General features: G+C 36.6%; 1 protein-coding gene across 1 annotated transcript; it reads left to right on the top strand.

The window, feature by feature from the left end:
* The first annotated feature begins 4,049 nt into the window (after window positions 1–4,049).
* LOC132114180 (histone-lysine N-trimethyltransferase SMYD5) lies at window positions 4,050–12,143 on the top strand. Its single transcript, XM_059522293.1, has 13 exons — window positions 4,050–4,200; window positions 4,441–4,549; window positions 5,659–5,798; window positions 5,943–6,064; window positions 6,602–6,671; window positions 6,922–7,026; window positions 7,203–7,265; window positions 8,573–8,643; window positions 8,714–8,820; window positions 8,971–9,027; window positions 9,179–9,273; window positions 10,226–10,296; window positions 11,434–12,143. The coding sequence occupies exons 1-13, from the start codon at window positions 4,108–4,110 to the stop codon at window positions 11,579–11,581; spliced, it is 1,251 nt and encodes a 416-aa protein (XP_059378276.1). The 5' UTR covers window positions 4,050–4,107; the 3' UTR covers window positions 11,582–12,143.
* The last annotated feature ends 3,793 nt before the right edge of the window (window positions 12,144–15,936 follow it).

Raw genomic sequence — 15,936 nt, forward strand, 5'->3', positions numbered from 1 at the left:
GTCCTTCAAGATGGCTGTGTTCGATCGGTTTCCGGGTCATAGGATGGAGGACGGAGGAGCGAGGAGACGAGTAGGGATATTGAGAAGCACCCTTGCTCTGAGCGGATCATATGAATCAGTGAGTCGTTAACTAGAGACTTGCTCTGAGCGGATCATATGAATCAGTGAGCCGTTAACTAGAGACTTGCTCTGAGCGGATCATATGAATCAGTGAGTCGTTAACTGGAGACTTGCTCTGAGCGGATCATTTGAATCAGTGAGTCGTTAACTGGAGACTTGCTCTGAGCGGATCATATGAATCAGTGAGTCGTTAACTGGAGACTTGCCCTGAGCGGATCATATGAATCAGTGAGTCGTTAACTAGAGACTTGCTCTGAGCGGATCATATGAATCAGTGAGTCGTTAACTGGAGACTTGCCCTGAGCGGATCATATGAATCAGTGAGTCGTTAACTGGAGACTTGCTCTGACCGGATCATTTGAATCAGTGAGTCGTTAACTGGAGACTTGCTCTGAGCGGATCATATGAATCAGTGAGTCGTTAACTGGAGACTTGGGGTGCTTCTCAATATCCCTCCTCGTCTCCTCTCTCCTCCGTCCTCTATCCTATGACCCGGAAACCGATCGAGCTCAGCCATCTTGAAGGACATCTCAATTCTCTAATTGCACCGCGAGGAGTCGAGGATCGAGGAGTGAGGAGGCTTCCAGAGGAGTCATGAGCGAGGATACACAGGTGCATCCTATGCGGAAGAGTTTTATCGACTAAAACGTGACGCACGTATAAATTCTCCTCCCCCTTCACATCGGTCACAATAATATTGATTTCTACTTTACTTTTGCAGTTTATATAAACCACACACCTCACATATTTCAACAGGGTATCTTTCTTTATTATTATTTATTATGAATTTCTTAAATAAACAAATTTCAACAACATGAGGGCAGATCCTCTGAGCGCTGCTGATGACGCAACGAAGTGACGCTCGAGTGATCAAGGATTCCAATGTGTAAAAAAAGCTTTCATTCGATCCCTCCGTCCTCGCGTCTTTTCCTTGCAGCCTTCCCTCGCATCCTACAGGGGGCGGAGCTGAGACGCGAGGAAAGGAAGCGAGGAGAGGAAACGAGGATGCACAAATAAGAATTGAGAAGCACCCTTGCTCTGACCGGATCATTTGAATCAGTGAGTCGTTAACTGGAGACTTGCTCTGAGCGGATCATTTGAATCAGTGAGTCGTTAACTGGAGACTTGCTCTGAGCGGATCATTTGAATCAGTGAGTCGTTAACTGGAGACTTGCTCTGAGCGGATCATATGAATCAGTGAGTCGTTAACTGGAGACTTGCTCTGAGCGGATCATATGAATCAGTGAGTCGTTAACTGGAGACTTGCTCTGAGCGGATCATTTGAATCAGTGAGTCGTTAACTGGAGACTTGCTCTGAGCGGATCATATGAATCAGTGAGTCGTTAACTGGAGACTTGCTCTGAGCGGATCATATGAATCAGTGAGTCGTTAACTGGAGACTTGCCCTCAGCGGATCATATGAATCAGTGGGTGCTTCTCAATATCCCTCCTCGTCTCCTCTCTCCTCCGTCCTCTATCCTATGACCCGGAAACCGATCGAGCTCAGCCATCTTGAAGGACATCTCAATTCTCTAATTGCACCGCGAGGAGTCGAGGATCGAGGAGTGAGGAGGCTTCCAGAGGAGTCATGAGCGAGGATACACAGGTGCATCCTATGCGGAAGAGTTTTATCGACTAAAACGTGACGCACGTATAAATTCTCCTCCCCCTTCACATCGGTCACAATAATTTTGATTTCTACTTTACTTTTGCAGTTTATATAAACCACACACCTCACATATTTCAACAGGGTATCTTTCTTTATTATTATTTATTATGAATTTCTTAAATAAACAAATTTCAACAACATGAGGGCAGATCCTCTGAGCGCTGCTTATGACGCAACGAAGTGACGCTCGAGTGATCAAGGATTCCAATGTGTAAAAAAAAGCTTTCATTCGATCCCTCCGTCCTCGCGTCTTTTCCTTGCAGCCTTCCCTCGCATCCTACAGGGGGCGGAGCTGAGACGCGAGGAAAGGAAGCGAGGAGAGGAAACGAGGATGCACAAATAAGAATTGAGAAGCACCCAGTGAGTCGTTAACTGGAGACTTGCCCTGAGCGGATCATATGAATCAGTGAGTCGTTAACTGGAGACTTGCCCTGAGCGGATCATATGAATCAGTGAGTCGTTAGCTGGAGATTCACTCTGACCGGACCATATGAATCAGTGAGTCGTTAGCTGGAGATTCACTCTGACCGGACCATATGAATCAGTGAGTCGTTAACTGGAGACTCGCTCTGACCGGATCATTTGAATCAGTGAGTCGTTAACTGGAGACTTTGGAGTGTAGTCAGATAAAGTGCAGGGCCCGGTTGCATATAACTATAAAGATAACAATAAAAATATAGTTCCAGAGTTTAACTGTATAACTGACCTCATCTTCATGGCAAAAACTTTGTGTATACTGGTGGCTATTAAAAGTCTAATAATTTTCTTAATATTTATACAGAAGTTATACAGAAGTGTATTTTGCATTGTTTTCTATGGAAAGCTGTTCGGACACTAATCTTGATTTTCTCACTATTTTAATTGTGCACTAATGATGCCATACACTGGTATTTCTTGCTGTGGTGCTTCTAGCTCTGAAATGGCCAAGACTGATGATGAGCATCCTGACTCTGCATCCGCCGTAGCAACAGTTGCCACGGCGACGGGATGCTGCAGTCCACATCTGAGCGCCTCTGAAGTCCCAGCGGTCCGCTGCTCTGCGATGGCTCTTCTTGAAGGCTGTGTGTGCGTTCATGTTCTTTTTAGGAGGACTAGTGTGTACTGCAGACTGTGTCCTAACACACTGCTCAGATTCCTGGGAATGAGACTCAAATAATCTTTTTTAATTGTTTATAATTTATTGATTCTCCCTGACTCCAGTCACTATAGTCAGGTGGCTATAATTACACGGAAAATTATAAGTCCACAGGACTTGACCACTGGATTTACAAAAATCACTTCAGTTTTAAGAAGTGTTTTCTTAGCATTTCAATACTGCATCAACTACTGATGTAAACGACTAATTTTTTTATTTGAATTATCGCTCAGTGGGTTATTTAAACATGCATACTGTGTCTTTGTAAGGATTTTGTCTTTCAAATGCACAAATTCACGGTATTAAAAAAAAAATATATATATATTTCATGTAATGCAGGCATTCCCAAACTTATTTTGATCTGAACCTCTTTCATCTAAAAGGCCTATATTTAATTTGTCACATGACATGCTGGTCAAATATTTAGTTTTTAGTAAGTGTTTTATTTTGATATTTTTTTATTTATTTAAATTGTAAAATTTTAAGACTTTATTAATTATTTGCTTTTCATTAAATTCATTCTTGTATTTAAATAAACAAGTTTGGTCAAAAGTAATCAAACAGTAGTCTGATTATATTACCAATTTTCCATGTAATTTGGAGTCAGTAATGAATTATTTTTTAAGTACATAATTTAATTGTCTTTACATGCTGTAATTTCGCTGTCCCTGTTCTAAAACATTCCAATCAAATTTTAATTGAGTTAATAAGGGTGTTTATTGTTAATCTATGTTTTCCGGTACAACTTGTTGCAACCCTGATTCTGCTCAAAAATACACACACAAGTGATTAAGAATCTAAATATAGTTTTAATAAAGCGCAACTCATTAAAATCCGTGTGTGTATTCAAGTTATATATTACCGCGATGTTTCATTTGTTCTTTAACTGTGCTTAATGCAAAAGATCCGATTCAGAAAGATTCATTCATTCACTAGAACGATTCATTCACGTCACTAGTTACGGTTGAGTTGCCCCGCACTCCAGTGCCACAGTTTTACGTTTTTATTAGGCAGTACCAGATAAACCTTCTCTTTAAAGCGTAGCATTTATTTATTTATTTTAAAAAAGACATGCAGCACCAAAATTGTCTTCCAGAATAAATCTTTTTAAATCGTCAGAGACTCGTACTCGTACACCATTGGTCAAGCCGAGAGGTTGGAGGTCAATATGTAAATATCCAACATGGCGGCGCCCGTGGATGACAGGTTTTCTCGCTGCGTGGATCCTGCCAAAGCCAGTAATAGCGTGGAGGCTCGATTTATCGATAAAGTCAAGGTATGGAACGGTTACACCATGATAGAGACCCATCCTCCTCAGATAATAGAGCTGTGTTGTGTTTATTAAGCGGGTTTTCTTTGATTGTACTGCCGGCGGAGTCTCATCTCATGCCAAAATATGTAATCTGTGCCAAATAATCAAATGCACGCGCGCTAAAATTAAGTCGTGCATAAGGACATGCTCTAGACAGCAAACGCTAATATGTAATTTTGTAACTATTAAATTATTTCTCCTCAGGGCAAAGGATTATTCGCCAAAAGACCTTTCAAGAAGGGTGACACTATTTTTATCGAGCAGCCTCTGGTCTCATCTCAGTTCTTGTGGAATGCTTTGTACAAATACAGAGGTGAGTCTACAGATACATCACTTGATCATGTTTTATGGGATAAAAGACGTTTTGCAATATATATAACAGAGAATGCTTTTGTTAGATTGTCATTTCTTTCATAGTAAATATAAAACAAGAAGCTAGAATAGAAAAATAATAGAAAATGCTAGTTTTAGAGAGTCTTTTCTTATAGTAAAAATAAGTGAAAATAATACAAAAAGAATAGAAATGCTAGTGTTTGATGGTCATTTTTAAAATAAAAAATAAGTGAAAATAACAGAAAAATAATAGAAATGCTAGTGTTAGATGGTCATTTTTAAAATAAAAATAAAACTAGTCAAAAGAATAGCAAATGCTAGTTTTAGAGAGTCTTTTTTTATAATAAATACAAAAGAAAACATGAAGATGGAATAGAAAAATAATAGAAATTCTAGATTTAGATGGTCATTTTAAAAATAAAATAATAGAAAAAGAATAGAAATGCTAGTTTTAGATGGTCATTTTAAAAAATAAAAAGAATAGAAAAGAATAGAAATGCTAGTTAGTCATTTTTTAAATAAAAATAAAACTAGTCAAAAGAATAGCAAATGCTAGTTTTAGAGTCTTTTTTATAATAAATACAAAAGAAATCATGAAGATAGAATAGAAAAATAATAGAAATGCAAGACTTAGATGGTCATTTTAAAAATAAAAATAAGTGACAATAATAGAAAAAGAATAGAAATGCTAGTGTTAGTCATTTTCTAAATAAAAACAAACCTAGTCAAAAGAATAGAAAATGCTAGTGTTAGAGGCTTTTCTTTAAACAAATAGAATAAGCAGTAAGAACAGAGTGTGTTAGAGTTCGAGGCTCAGATAAAGATGACAGGCAGCGATGTGTTTTCAGTTGTTTGTTGAAGATGGATGGCTAAGGGCTGCTGGGACTGAGGTGGCCAGGTCTCTCCATCAGGAGGAAACAGTTCATGGAAAAGTCTGTGAAAGTGATTTCCCAGTGATCTCTTTGGGACGCACTATAACGCTCCGTTCATTGAGCTTCTACAGACACACAACTCTCAAGTATCGAGTTTAGGTAATGGGGTGTAGGTGATATCCTTCTGTTTCTGCTGTGTTTCCTGTCCCGTGTTCAGCGTGTGAGCACTGTCTGCGTGCTCTGGAGACGGCGGAGGAGAACGCCAGACGCTTGAGCGGTCTTCCGGCTCTCAGTCTGCCTCATCCGGAGCTGTGTAAAGTGCATCCGGATCGACACCAGGCCTGTCCTCACTGTCAGGTACACACCATGCTGTCCTGATGTCATCTAGTGTTTGATTCAGGAGGTGCTTCATAATATGTTGAGATTTGACCTAATGTCTGTTGTTCAGAATATAATGTGATCTCCTCAGGTGATGTACTGAAGTGTTGAGTGTGTGTTCAGGTGGTGTACTGTAGTGTTGAGTGCCGACAGGCTGCATGGGAGCAGTATCACCGGCTCCTGTGTCTCGGCTCGTCACATCAGGATCCTGATCATCCGCTCAACAAACTGCAGGACGCCTGGCGGTAAATATTCTCTCATACACTGAAAATATCACCATAAACCACGCTGAAGTCCAGACAGTGCCACCTGCTGTCAGACAGAGGAGTTACATTTTCATTTGAAAACGCTTTGGATTATAAGGAGCCTATGTAGAATTGTTTTAAAATCCATATAATGGTTCATTTTGATTCTTTCTTTTCCTAAACTTGATTTCAAGGCTGGAATATAAGGTTTATCATTTTATAAAAATTTTTTTTTTTTTACTTGAGCATGTGGAACGTTATCTTATAAGTCGCCCAACCAATATTTTCTGTTTGTTTTAAATCCGACCATCATTTTTAATGTTATTATTTTAATGTTTATGCAAACAAAAAGAGATACGGTGATAATATTGATGATCTTTTTGCTCACTATAAACATGATGTGAAATATGAAAGCGTTTCATCTGTATGCAGAACATTAGAGAGGTTTTGCAGATGGGTCGGTTTGAAGGCTGCTGGTGCAAAGGTCTTGAAATGCTTGACTCTTTATTTTATTTGTATTTTTTGCATTTTATCCAGGAGCATGCACTACCCTCCGGAAACATCTAGTATCATGATAATGGCAAAGATGGTGGCCAGCATCAAGCAGGTAACTTTTTTTCTTATTGATCTAAATAATCGTCTAAAAAGATGATTGTTTACATAAATTCATTTTTAGTAATAATGGAATCTTGTTTCCTCCACTGAAGAGATAACTGTGTTTTTTATTAATCTTAAAGTTCTGAATTTTGAGAGAGCCACAAACAAAAACAAATCAGTGTTGTGATATTTGCAATGATCTTTTTCATGTTTTTAATTCAGTGGCATTCATAAGTAATTGTGAAATAATTTTTTTTCAGGCTCAAGATAAGGAGCGCTGGCAGAGGTTGTTCTCTCATTTCTGCAGTCGCTCCGCAAACGAAGAGGAGGAAATAGTTCATAAATTGTTAGGAGAGAAGTTTCAGGTACATGTATAGACTTTTGACTCCGCTAATTTGATTAGATCTCAATGTCATGCTTCAGATCACTCTTGCCTGTTCGGAGAGGTTTTGTAATTGGGTGGTACTGACAAATGAATGATTTCTCCAATGCAAGATATTGATTCACATCTTAAGTCACTAACTGTGTTGTTGTTTTTCAGGGACAGCTGTCTTTGCTGCGAAATCTGTTCTCCACCGCGCTGTACGAGGATCGACTCAGTCAGGTGTCTGTATCGCGCTTCATCTGTCTTTACTGATTTATTTAAGAAGCAAAAGTGTCACATACATCACCGTTCAAACGTTTGGGGTTGGTAAGATTAAAAAAAAACTAATAATAATATTTTGTGTACTCTACCGGTCAAAAGTTTGGATCAGAATGATTTTTAAAGAAGTTTTAAAGTTCATCAAAACTTCATTTATTTGATCAAAAATACAAGAAAAATTTGTAATATTGTTAAATATTATTGTGATGTAAAATAACAATTTTCTATTTGAATATATATTAAAATGTAATTTATTTATCTGATGCAAAGCTGAATTTTCAGCATCATTTCTCCAGTCTTCTGATCTTCAGAAATCATTCTAATATGATGATTTATTATCAGTGCTGGAAATTAATATTATTAATAACAATAATAATAATAATAATAATAATAATAATAATAATAATAATAATAATAATTTTTTGGAACCCATGATACTTTTATTTCAGGATTCTTTGATGGATAAAAAGAAGAGCATTTCTTAAAAATATAAATATTTTCAAAAGTTTGGGGTCAGTGCATTTTTTATTCTTTCTTTTTCTTTTTTTTTTTTTTAATGATATTAAAACTTTTATTCAGCAAGATTGTGTTAAATTGTTAAGAAGTGATAGCAAAGATTAATCTTGTTAGAAAAGGTTCATATTTTGAACAAATGTTATTTATCCATCAAAAAATCCTGAAAAAAGTATCACCGGCCCCAAAAAAAGCATTGCATTGATAATTCTAATAATAAATCCATTAGTTAACTCCTTTATTTAACACGAACTAAGAATAAACAACACTTCTACAGCGTTTATTAATTGTAATATTAATTCCAACATTCACTATGCATTATTAAAATCAAAAGTTGTGCTTGTTAACATTTAATGCACTGTACATTAACAACGAACGACTGTATTTTTATTAATAAACACTGTAATAAATGTACAGTTCATTGATGTTAGTTAATGCATTCCTGGATCTGGGCTAACATGAACTAACAGTGAACAGTCATATTTTAATTTACTAATGTTAACTAAGATTAATAAATACATCTTGCACATTTTTAGCTAATGCATTAACTAATGCGACCTTATTATAAAGAGTTAATGAAATATTACCAAACACAAATTTTGAAGTCTAATGTATATTTTCTTAAATACAATATCTGATAATATAGTGATAACTTACACAGTTATTTGGTCAAACAGACAGTGTATCTGTGATTTATCACTGCTTTATGTCATGTAATGGAGTGTGAATGAGAGCGACTCTGTTCTTTGTTACAGTGGTTCACTCCTGAAGGGTTTCGCTCTCTGTTTGCCCTCGTCGGGACCAACGGTCAGGGTATTGGCACCAGGTAATATCCCCTCAATGCAAACTTATTTTTAGCGTACACAAGTGTGCAGTAGAGTAATATTCCTCTGTAGTTCTCTGAGTCAGTGGGTTCATGCGTGTGATGCGCTGGAGCTTCCCGGCCAGCAGAGGGAGCAACTGGACGCTTTCATCGACCAGCTGTACAAGGACATCGACAAAGGTCATTTTTAACCTTTTTATAAAGCTCATTGATCTGTACACCATGCATATCTCTGTGTTAGACATCTGGTGCCTTGTGACCACTACGTGAAGTGTGATTGTTTCATGCAAAAGTGTGAAATAAATCCATGTTTTGTTTTTTTTTTCGCAGAAACCGGCGATTTCCTCAACTGCGAGGGCTCTGGTCTTTTCCTGCTGCAGAGCTCTTGTGAGAACCGTCTTTATTCGTGTTGGCGTGTCTTTCAGTATTAATTCTTGCATGCAAGTTAGCTTTGAGGCGTCAGCTTTGTTAATGAAGCCTGTTTTTGTGCTCCTCAAAAAGAGAGGGGAAGATTTATGAGTGTTTCCTGTGTTCACAGGTAACCACAGCTGCGTTCCCAACGCCGAGGCGTCTTTTCCTGACAATAACTTCCTCCTCCACCTCAACGCTCTCAGTGACATCGGCCCTGGAGAGGTCAGACGAGCATCTTAGATCATAGATGCTAAGCTGAGGCTCGTAATGTGTTCGAAAGCCTTGAGTGTTTCCGTTTCGACAGTTTAGACTCAAGAGCAGTTTTCTTATAGATTGAAAAAGCGTGCATTCACGGTGCAATACTGTTCATGTTGCACAGAGTTATTTTTTATCATATTAGACATGCAGTGCATGACAGCTTATTGTGGATCTCTAATGGCTTTCTGCACTGAATTCACATTGTAGTTAAGAACGAGAGGGTTATGCATTTTTATAAGGTTACCTATGAATGCTTTTTAAATTCCAGTTCGGTTCCTGAATTCGATTTGAGGTTAGGTTGCAATTGCAGGGACGTAGAATTAAATGGGGAAAATTTTGCACTACCGTTGATTTATATATTTAGCGAGGAAGCATTATATTGATGGAAAGCGAGAGTAAATAAATTCAGTTCTTTTGAACTTTCTGTTAATCTGTGAATCCTGCAAAAATAAAATGCATCACAGTTTCCTCTGAAATATGAACTGTTCTCAACATTGATAATGATGAGAAAAAAAAATCTGTAATCTTGCAAAATGTCATTACAATATAATACAATGATTTCTATTTTAATATCCTTTAAATCATGTGACACTGAAGACTGGAGTAATGATGCTGAAAATACAGCTGCGCATCACCGAAATAAATCACAGTTTATTAATGCATATTAAAATAGAAAAAATAATTAAATGCACCCTTGATGAGCGGAAGAAACTCCCGTAAAAAGAAAGGAGACGAATTAATGAATAGTATGAATTTGAAGTGTGCTCTGTTAGTGGAAAGAAGTAAGACCACTGACAAACAATAAAACCGAAAACCTATCATTTCTGCACAACTCGGTTCCCTTGGTTCCTCAAGTAACTGTGATAAAATAAGGACAGCATTGCTTCGTTGCTGATTGTGTGATGTGTTTCTGCAGGAGATCTGTATCAGCTACCTGGACGTCTGCCAGAGAGACCGCAGTCGTCACAGCCGGCACAAGATCTTGAGGTAAACCAGTGCAATCCCTAGTTTAAGGATTCAGTGTGAACCGGCTCGGCTCCAGAGACCATCGCTGGCCTTGTTCTCACGCAGCAGCTCCAGTGAGGCTTTATTATATTCTTCACCTTGAGAAGAATCACCGGTCTCTGAGGTCGAGATCTGAGACCAACCTCCCTCGGATCTGATGCATATTATTTATCTAAACTTGGACCGAACACTTGAGTGTGAAAGATTTAATATTCAGCATTCAAACCTTTGTATTCGGATTTCAGGTGACACTTTATTTCCAGGTGTCCTTGTTACACACGTCTTACTGGTATAATAACAAGGAATTATGCATAATTGCATGCTAATTCAAACCGTGTTGTAAGTGCATGTAGTTAATTAAAATTTCTCGGTACTTTTATGATGTATTATTAGAGTGGAGCAAGGACATCTTAAAATAAAGTATATATTTATGTACGTATTTACTGTGCTGGGTAACTTTAATCTGGATCAGTTTTAATTAAATTGTATCACACTTTAAAATACTCCTAATCAAACTTTTTACGTGATATGTTAATAATTTAGTACTTAAGTAACACATTTGCATGTTCACGGCAGGAAAACAAATACAAGATTTCATCTTTTTTTTTTTTTTTTAGTTTGTTAGTGTTTTATTTTGATTTCGCTGTTTTAAAATCACTTGTTTTTTATGATTTTAATTCATCATTAGCTCGTTTCTTCACAAACCCCAGTTTAAGAAACCTTGATTTATTTAAATTGATTTCTTTCTCATTGTGCTTTATATAAATACGGCACAAGATGATCCTATTCACATTAATGTGATAAATGAGTTTGGTCAAATATGGATAAAATATTTAGGGTTAAAAATGTAACCCAAAAGCTGGGTTAGTCCATATTTGTCCCAAAGGTGGGTTGAAACAACCCAAATATTTTTTATAGAGTACTTACCCTGTATTTCTGTCACAGATCTGTTGTATGACTCTTGAAATACTTCGTAAACGAGAGCTGCGTAACAGTTCTTACATTAATTTTTATTGTGTGTGTGTGTGTTTGACTGAAAGTATAAGCTAATGCTGTTTCAAACAGAGACTGAATTGTGACTCTCGTTTAAACCACATCATCTTTCCCTCTGGTTTTCAGGGAGAATTACTTATTCATCTGTTCCTGTCAGAAGTGCATGTCCCAGGTGCAGGAAGCGGATATGACATCAGAGGAGGAGGAAGAGGAGGAGGAGGAGGAAGGTGAAGCGGAGGGAGACGACATGGAGGATGAAATGACAGATGTGTAATCATCTACAGCAGATATCACACTTACAGTAGCAGTACAGTTTACTGTCTGGCTGTTCTAACCCTAATATCAAAGCCTATGCAAAATATAAGTGCGCTGTTTTTATCATGTGCTCTTTCGGTCATGATTTCTACCATGCAATGGGTTAAAGTAGCTCTAAACACACATGCATTCAAAAAAACTGATCATGCATGAAACATGATCTGTCTGTGCACTGCTGGGTTGGTTATGTTATATAATTCATCACACATGTTTCAGAAACATCACATCTCAGAAACTGTACTGTCATCAGATCGAGAGGAAGAAGTGACCCATGTTGCTGTAATGTGACGAAAAAAAAAATGACTAAGAAATCAAATCTGACCCTGTATACTTTTTGAGTGCGTATATCTTGTCTTTGTCTTATGTAAGGATTTGAATCATCTTTCCAGCTGACGACGTCTAGGTCTTAAGGGAAGAGATATAATCAATGCATAGCCAAATAACTGGTTAGGGATTGTTTTAGGCTTTTGTTGAAATCTTGGCAATTGGTCATGTAAATTTAATAAAGGTTATGGCAATAACTGTAGGTATATGCAATAGCGATAGCATTTAACTATATATTTAAGTAATACGTTTTCAAAAAGTCCAAGAGTCGCCTGCAATCAAGTCATTTTATTATTATTATTATTTTTTTTTTTTTTCAATTTCACAATCCATAATGTAGCTTTATATAAAGTGAGCCAGGATTGACTATTGTGGAAAAAAAATGTTTTGGGTGAAGGGGAAACCATAAAACATTTTTATTTATTTTTTTTGCATACACTACTGATATTTTTTGGAGTCTCTTAATGGCTGCATTTATTTGATAAAATATGCACAATTTTTTTGTGGAAACTGTGATACTCTACTGTTTAAGAAATCTGGGACAAGTAATATTAAGAAATGATTATCTTATTTCATTACGTTCGCATTAAATTGAACAAAAGTGAAAACATAAAAAAAACATAGTTTTGAACAAAATTTTCACTGATGGTAAATGCAAAATCACACCTAGCACATGTAATAATTCCACATGTGAAATGAATAAATGATTGCGTGTTTAAACTGTAAGGTTCAAGTGATGGAGGCAGTGTTCATCACTGGGAGACTGCTGTAGGCAACAGATGAGGAGACGGAGCTGGACCAAACCAAACTCACTAACTCACATTCTGACTCCTGATTTCTGACGCCCACTGCTCACGATCCAATCAGTTCTTGATGGATAAAATCAACTTACTCGTTGAATATTCTGATTCACTTTAAAATACAGCATGTTATGAAAGTCAGATGTGAATGTTGACTCACTCTTTTTAAGTTTCAAGCCAGCGCCTGAATGTTTGATCATTTTCACAAACATTGCATGGCCCCCAGAAGAGTGTTTTGTTGCATGAATACCTTAACATGCAATTTGTCAAAAATAACAGAACCTCTGCTTATGTAAACAAACAAACAAAACTTTTATTCTAGATTCATGCGTTCTTTTTAATAAACACGTGAAAGTGGGTAAGTTTAATAGAAAGGGCAACATTTTGAGCAAAAAAATTAGAAAATCAAGTTTTTATAAAAGGTTATGCCTGGAGCAAATTCAGAACAATGATCAAAACACACACACACACACTTATATATATATATATACATGTGCTGGTTATATAATTAGAATATCATCAAAAAGTTTATTTCACTAATTCCATTCAAAAAGAGTAACTTGTATATTATATTCATTCATTACACACGGACTGATATATTTCAAATGTTTATTTCTTTTAATTTTGATGATTATAACTGACAACTAAGGAAAATCCCAAATTCAGTCTCTCAGAAAATTAGAATATTGTGAAAAGGTTCAATATTGAAGACACCTGGTGCCACACTCTAATCAGCTAATTAACTCAAAACACCTGCAAAGCCTTTAAATGGTCTCTTAGTTTAGTTCTGTAGGCTACACAATCATGGGGAAGACTGCTGACTCGAGAGTTGTCCAAAAGACGACCACTGACACCTTGCACAAGGAGGACAAGACACAAAAGGTCATTGCAAAAGAGGCTGACTGTTCACAGAGCTCTGTGTCCAAGCACATTAATAGAGAGGTGAAGGGATGGAAAATATGTGGTAGAAAAAAAGTGTACAAGCAATAGGGATAACCGCACACTGGAGAGGATTGTGAAACAAAACTCATTCAAAAATGTGGGGGAGATTCACAAAGAGTGGACTGCAGCTTCAAGAACCACTACACACAGACGTATGCAAGACATGGGTTTCAGCTGTCGCATTCCTTGTGTCTAGACACTCCTGAACAACAGACAGCGTCAGAAGCGTCTAAAGACAAAAAGGAATGAACTGCTGCTGAGTGGTCCAAAGTTATGTTCTCTGATGAAAGTACATTTTGCATTTCCTTTGGCATTTCCATTTTGCATGGTGCCAAGTCATCTGCTGGTGTTGGTCCACTGTGTTTTCTGAGGTCCAAGGTCAACACAGCAGTATATCAGGAAGTTTTAGAGCACTTCATGCTTCCTGCTGCTGACCAACTTTATGGAGATGCAGATTTCATTTTCCAACAGGACTTGGCACCTGCACACAGTGCTAAAGCTTCCAGTACCTGGTTTAAGGTAAAAAAAAAAAAAGAAAAAAAGGTAATACAGGTTTCTTTTATTTTTTATTTTTTTTTACATGAATATAAAACTTTGTAAAATAATTAGGTTTAATAATGTTTTTTTTTTTTCAGAAAAATATGGGTTTCGAAAACAAAGTAAAATATCACGAGTTTAGAAATGAAGGGCTTTGTTTAATTTTTTTATGGCATGTCTATTTTAAAGTCAACCCAAAATGAAATGGAAAAAAATGAATGTAGAAAAATAATAGTTAAATAATCGTACAATAGACGAAATAAATGTTCCAATATCTTCAACTGATAGTTTACAAAAGGAGCATTTATATCGAAACTTGAGAATATATGTGCTAATAACTGCTTTTACAGGATCACACCTGTGAATAATAATGTATGTTACTTTTTACTTTATAAAATAACTATCGCGCTAGTTGTATATGTGCATTTACACGCGATGGCTTGTTTCTGCTTCTTTGCAGTGTTTTGGTCCGTGATTCAGTCTCTTTCAAAATATGTGTAATAGCGCCTCCTACCGTGCAGAACTTCTGAAGAGACGTTTTATTTGTAAACATCCATAATTTTTCACTTATTTCCATTAATTTCATACCATTATCGATCTAAGCCAGTAGTGTTGACAGTGTCGTGTAAACATGACTAAAGACGTAAAGACGCGATAAGAGGAACAGACGAACCGATTCAATTGAGTGAATCATTTACGCTGGAATCGCTCCGATTGATTCAAACCCGTGACTTCGATCATTCAGATCAAGTGATTCGCTAGCAGTTCAAAAGAGCCATTCATTTTCACTTTCATGGATTGTGATGATTTTAAAAACCATGTAGTTAATGAGCTTTTCGAAACTCCGAACCAGTTAAATGATTCACTGTTTCGAAGCGCTCCAGTCGCATTGCGAATCATTTGATTCAGAGCGGGTTCGTGAATCTTCTTTCTTTCTTATTAATCAGTATAAAACCATAGTTAATTTGTGGTAAGCATAGTTTAACTAGTAACCTTTATTTATTTTATTTTACATACATTTAATTTATTTTTTTTATTTTTTTTTCATGTGAAACCATGGTTAATTGTCAATGATGTGTTGCCAGGTTAACAAAAAAAAAAAAAAAGTAATACATTTACATCTTAGGAGGACCCATATGATGAATATAAACTTAAGATGCAGTTTTCACTACTTTAGGATTAACAGAACGTAATGTTTAAACAAATGTTTGCTCGATTAATGAGGAAAGGTCACCGATTCAATTGATAAATTAACGGCTAGTTAAAGATGTAAAGGAAACTGAACTACTATATTATTAATTAAAAATAAACTGATATTAGGAATCAATCTCTTGCTCTCCTTATGTTTATACATGTTAACACAATTCAGCAGCAAATGAAGACTGACGCCAGGATGTGGTTTTTCCAAAAAAAAAAAAAACGTTTTACTTTTTTTTTTACTTAAACTTTTTTTGTCCAGCTGATTACTAACAATATCTCTAATGTTTTCAACTACTTGTAAATCATGAGAAAATTCCCTTTCTAGACAGTGACACGGGGCAGTGCAGTCGCTTGTCAATGACGTCAGTTACCCTTTGTGACCGCCTTTACTGACGTAGAAACCACATGACAACAGTGTCATGGACAAATGCGGAAGTAGTGTCTAGCTTGCTTCAAGCAGTCCCTTATTTACCACTTCTTGCACGTTTAATGTTGGATTGTGTTACTTATT

The sequence above is a fragment of the Carassius carassius genome, chromosome 33, assembly GCF_963082965.1.
Source record: "Carassius carassius chromosome 33, fCarCar2.1, whole genome shotgun sequence".
NCBI lineage: Eukaryota > Metazoa > Chordata > Actinopteri > Cypriniformes > Cyprinidae > Carassius > Carassius carassius.

Excerpts from the sequence above, each read along its gene's own strand:
- LOC132114180 (XM_059522293.1), top strand. The coding sequence starts at position 4,108 with ATGGCGGCGCCCGTGGATGACAGGTTTTCTCGCTGCGTGGATCCTGCC. Across the intron at positions 8,821-8,970 it reads GTACAAGGACATCGACAAAG|AAACCGGCGATTTCCTCAAC; the intron begins GTCATTTTTAAC and ends TTTTTTTCGCAG. Across the intron at positions 9,028-9,178 it reads TTTCCTGCTGCAGAGCTCTT|GTAACCACAGCTGCGTTCCC; the intron begins GTGAGAACCGTC and ends CTGTGTTCACAG.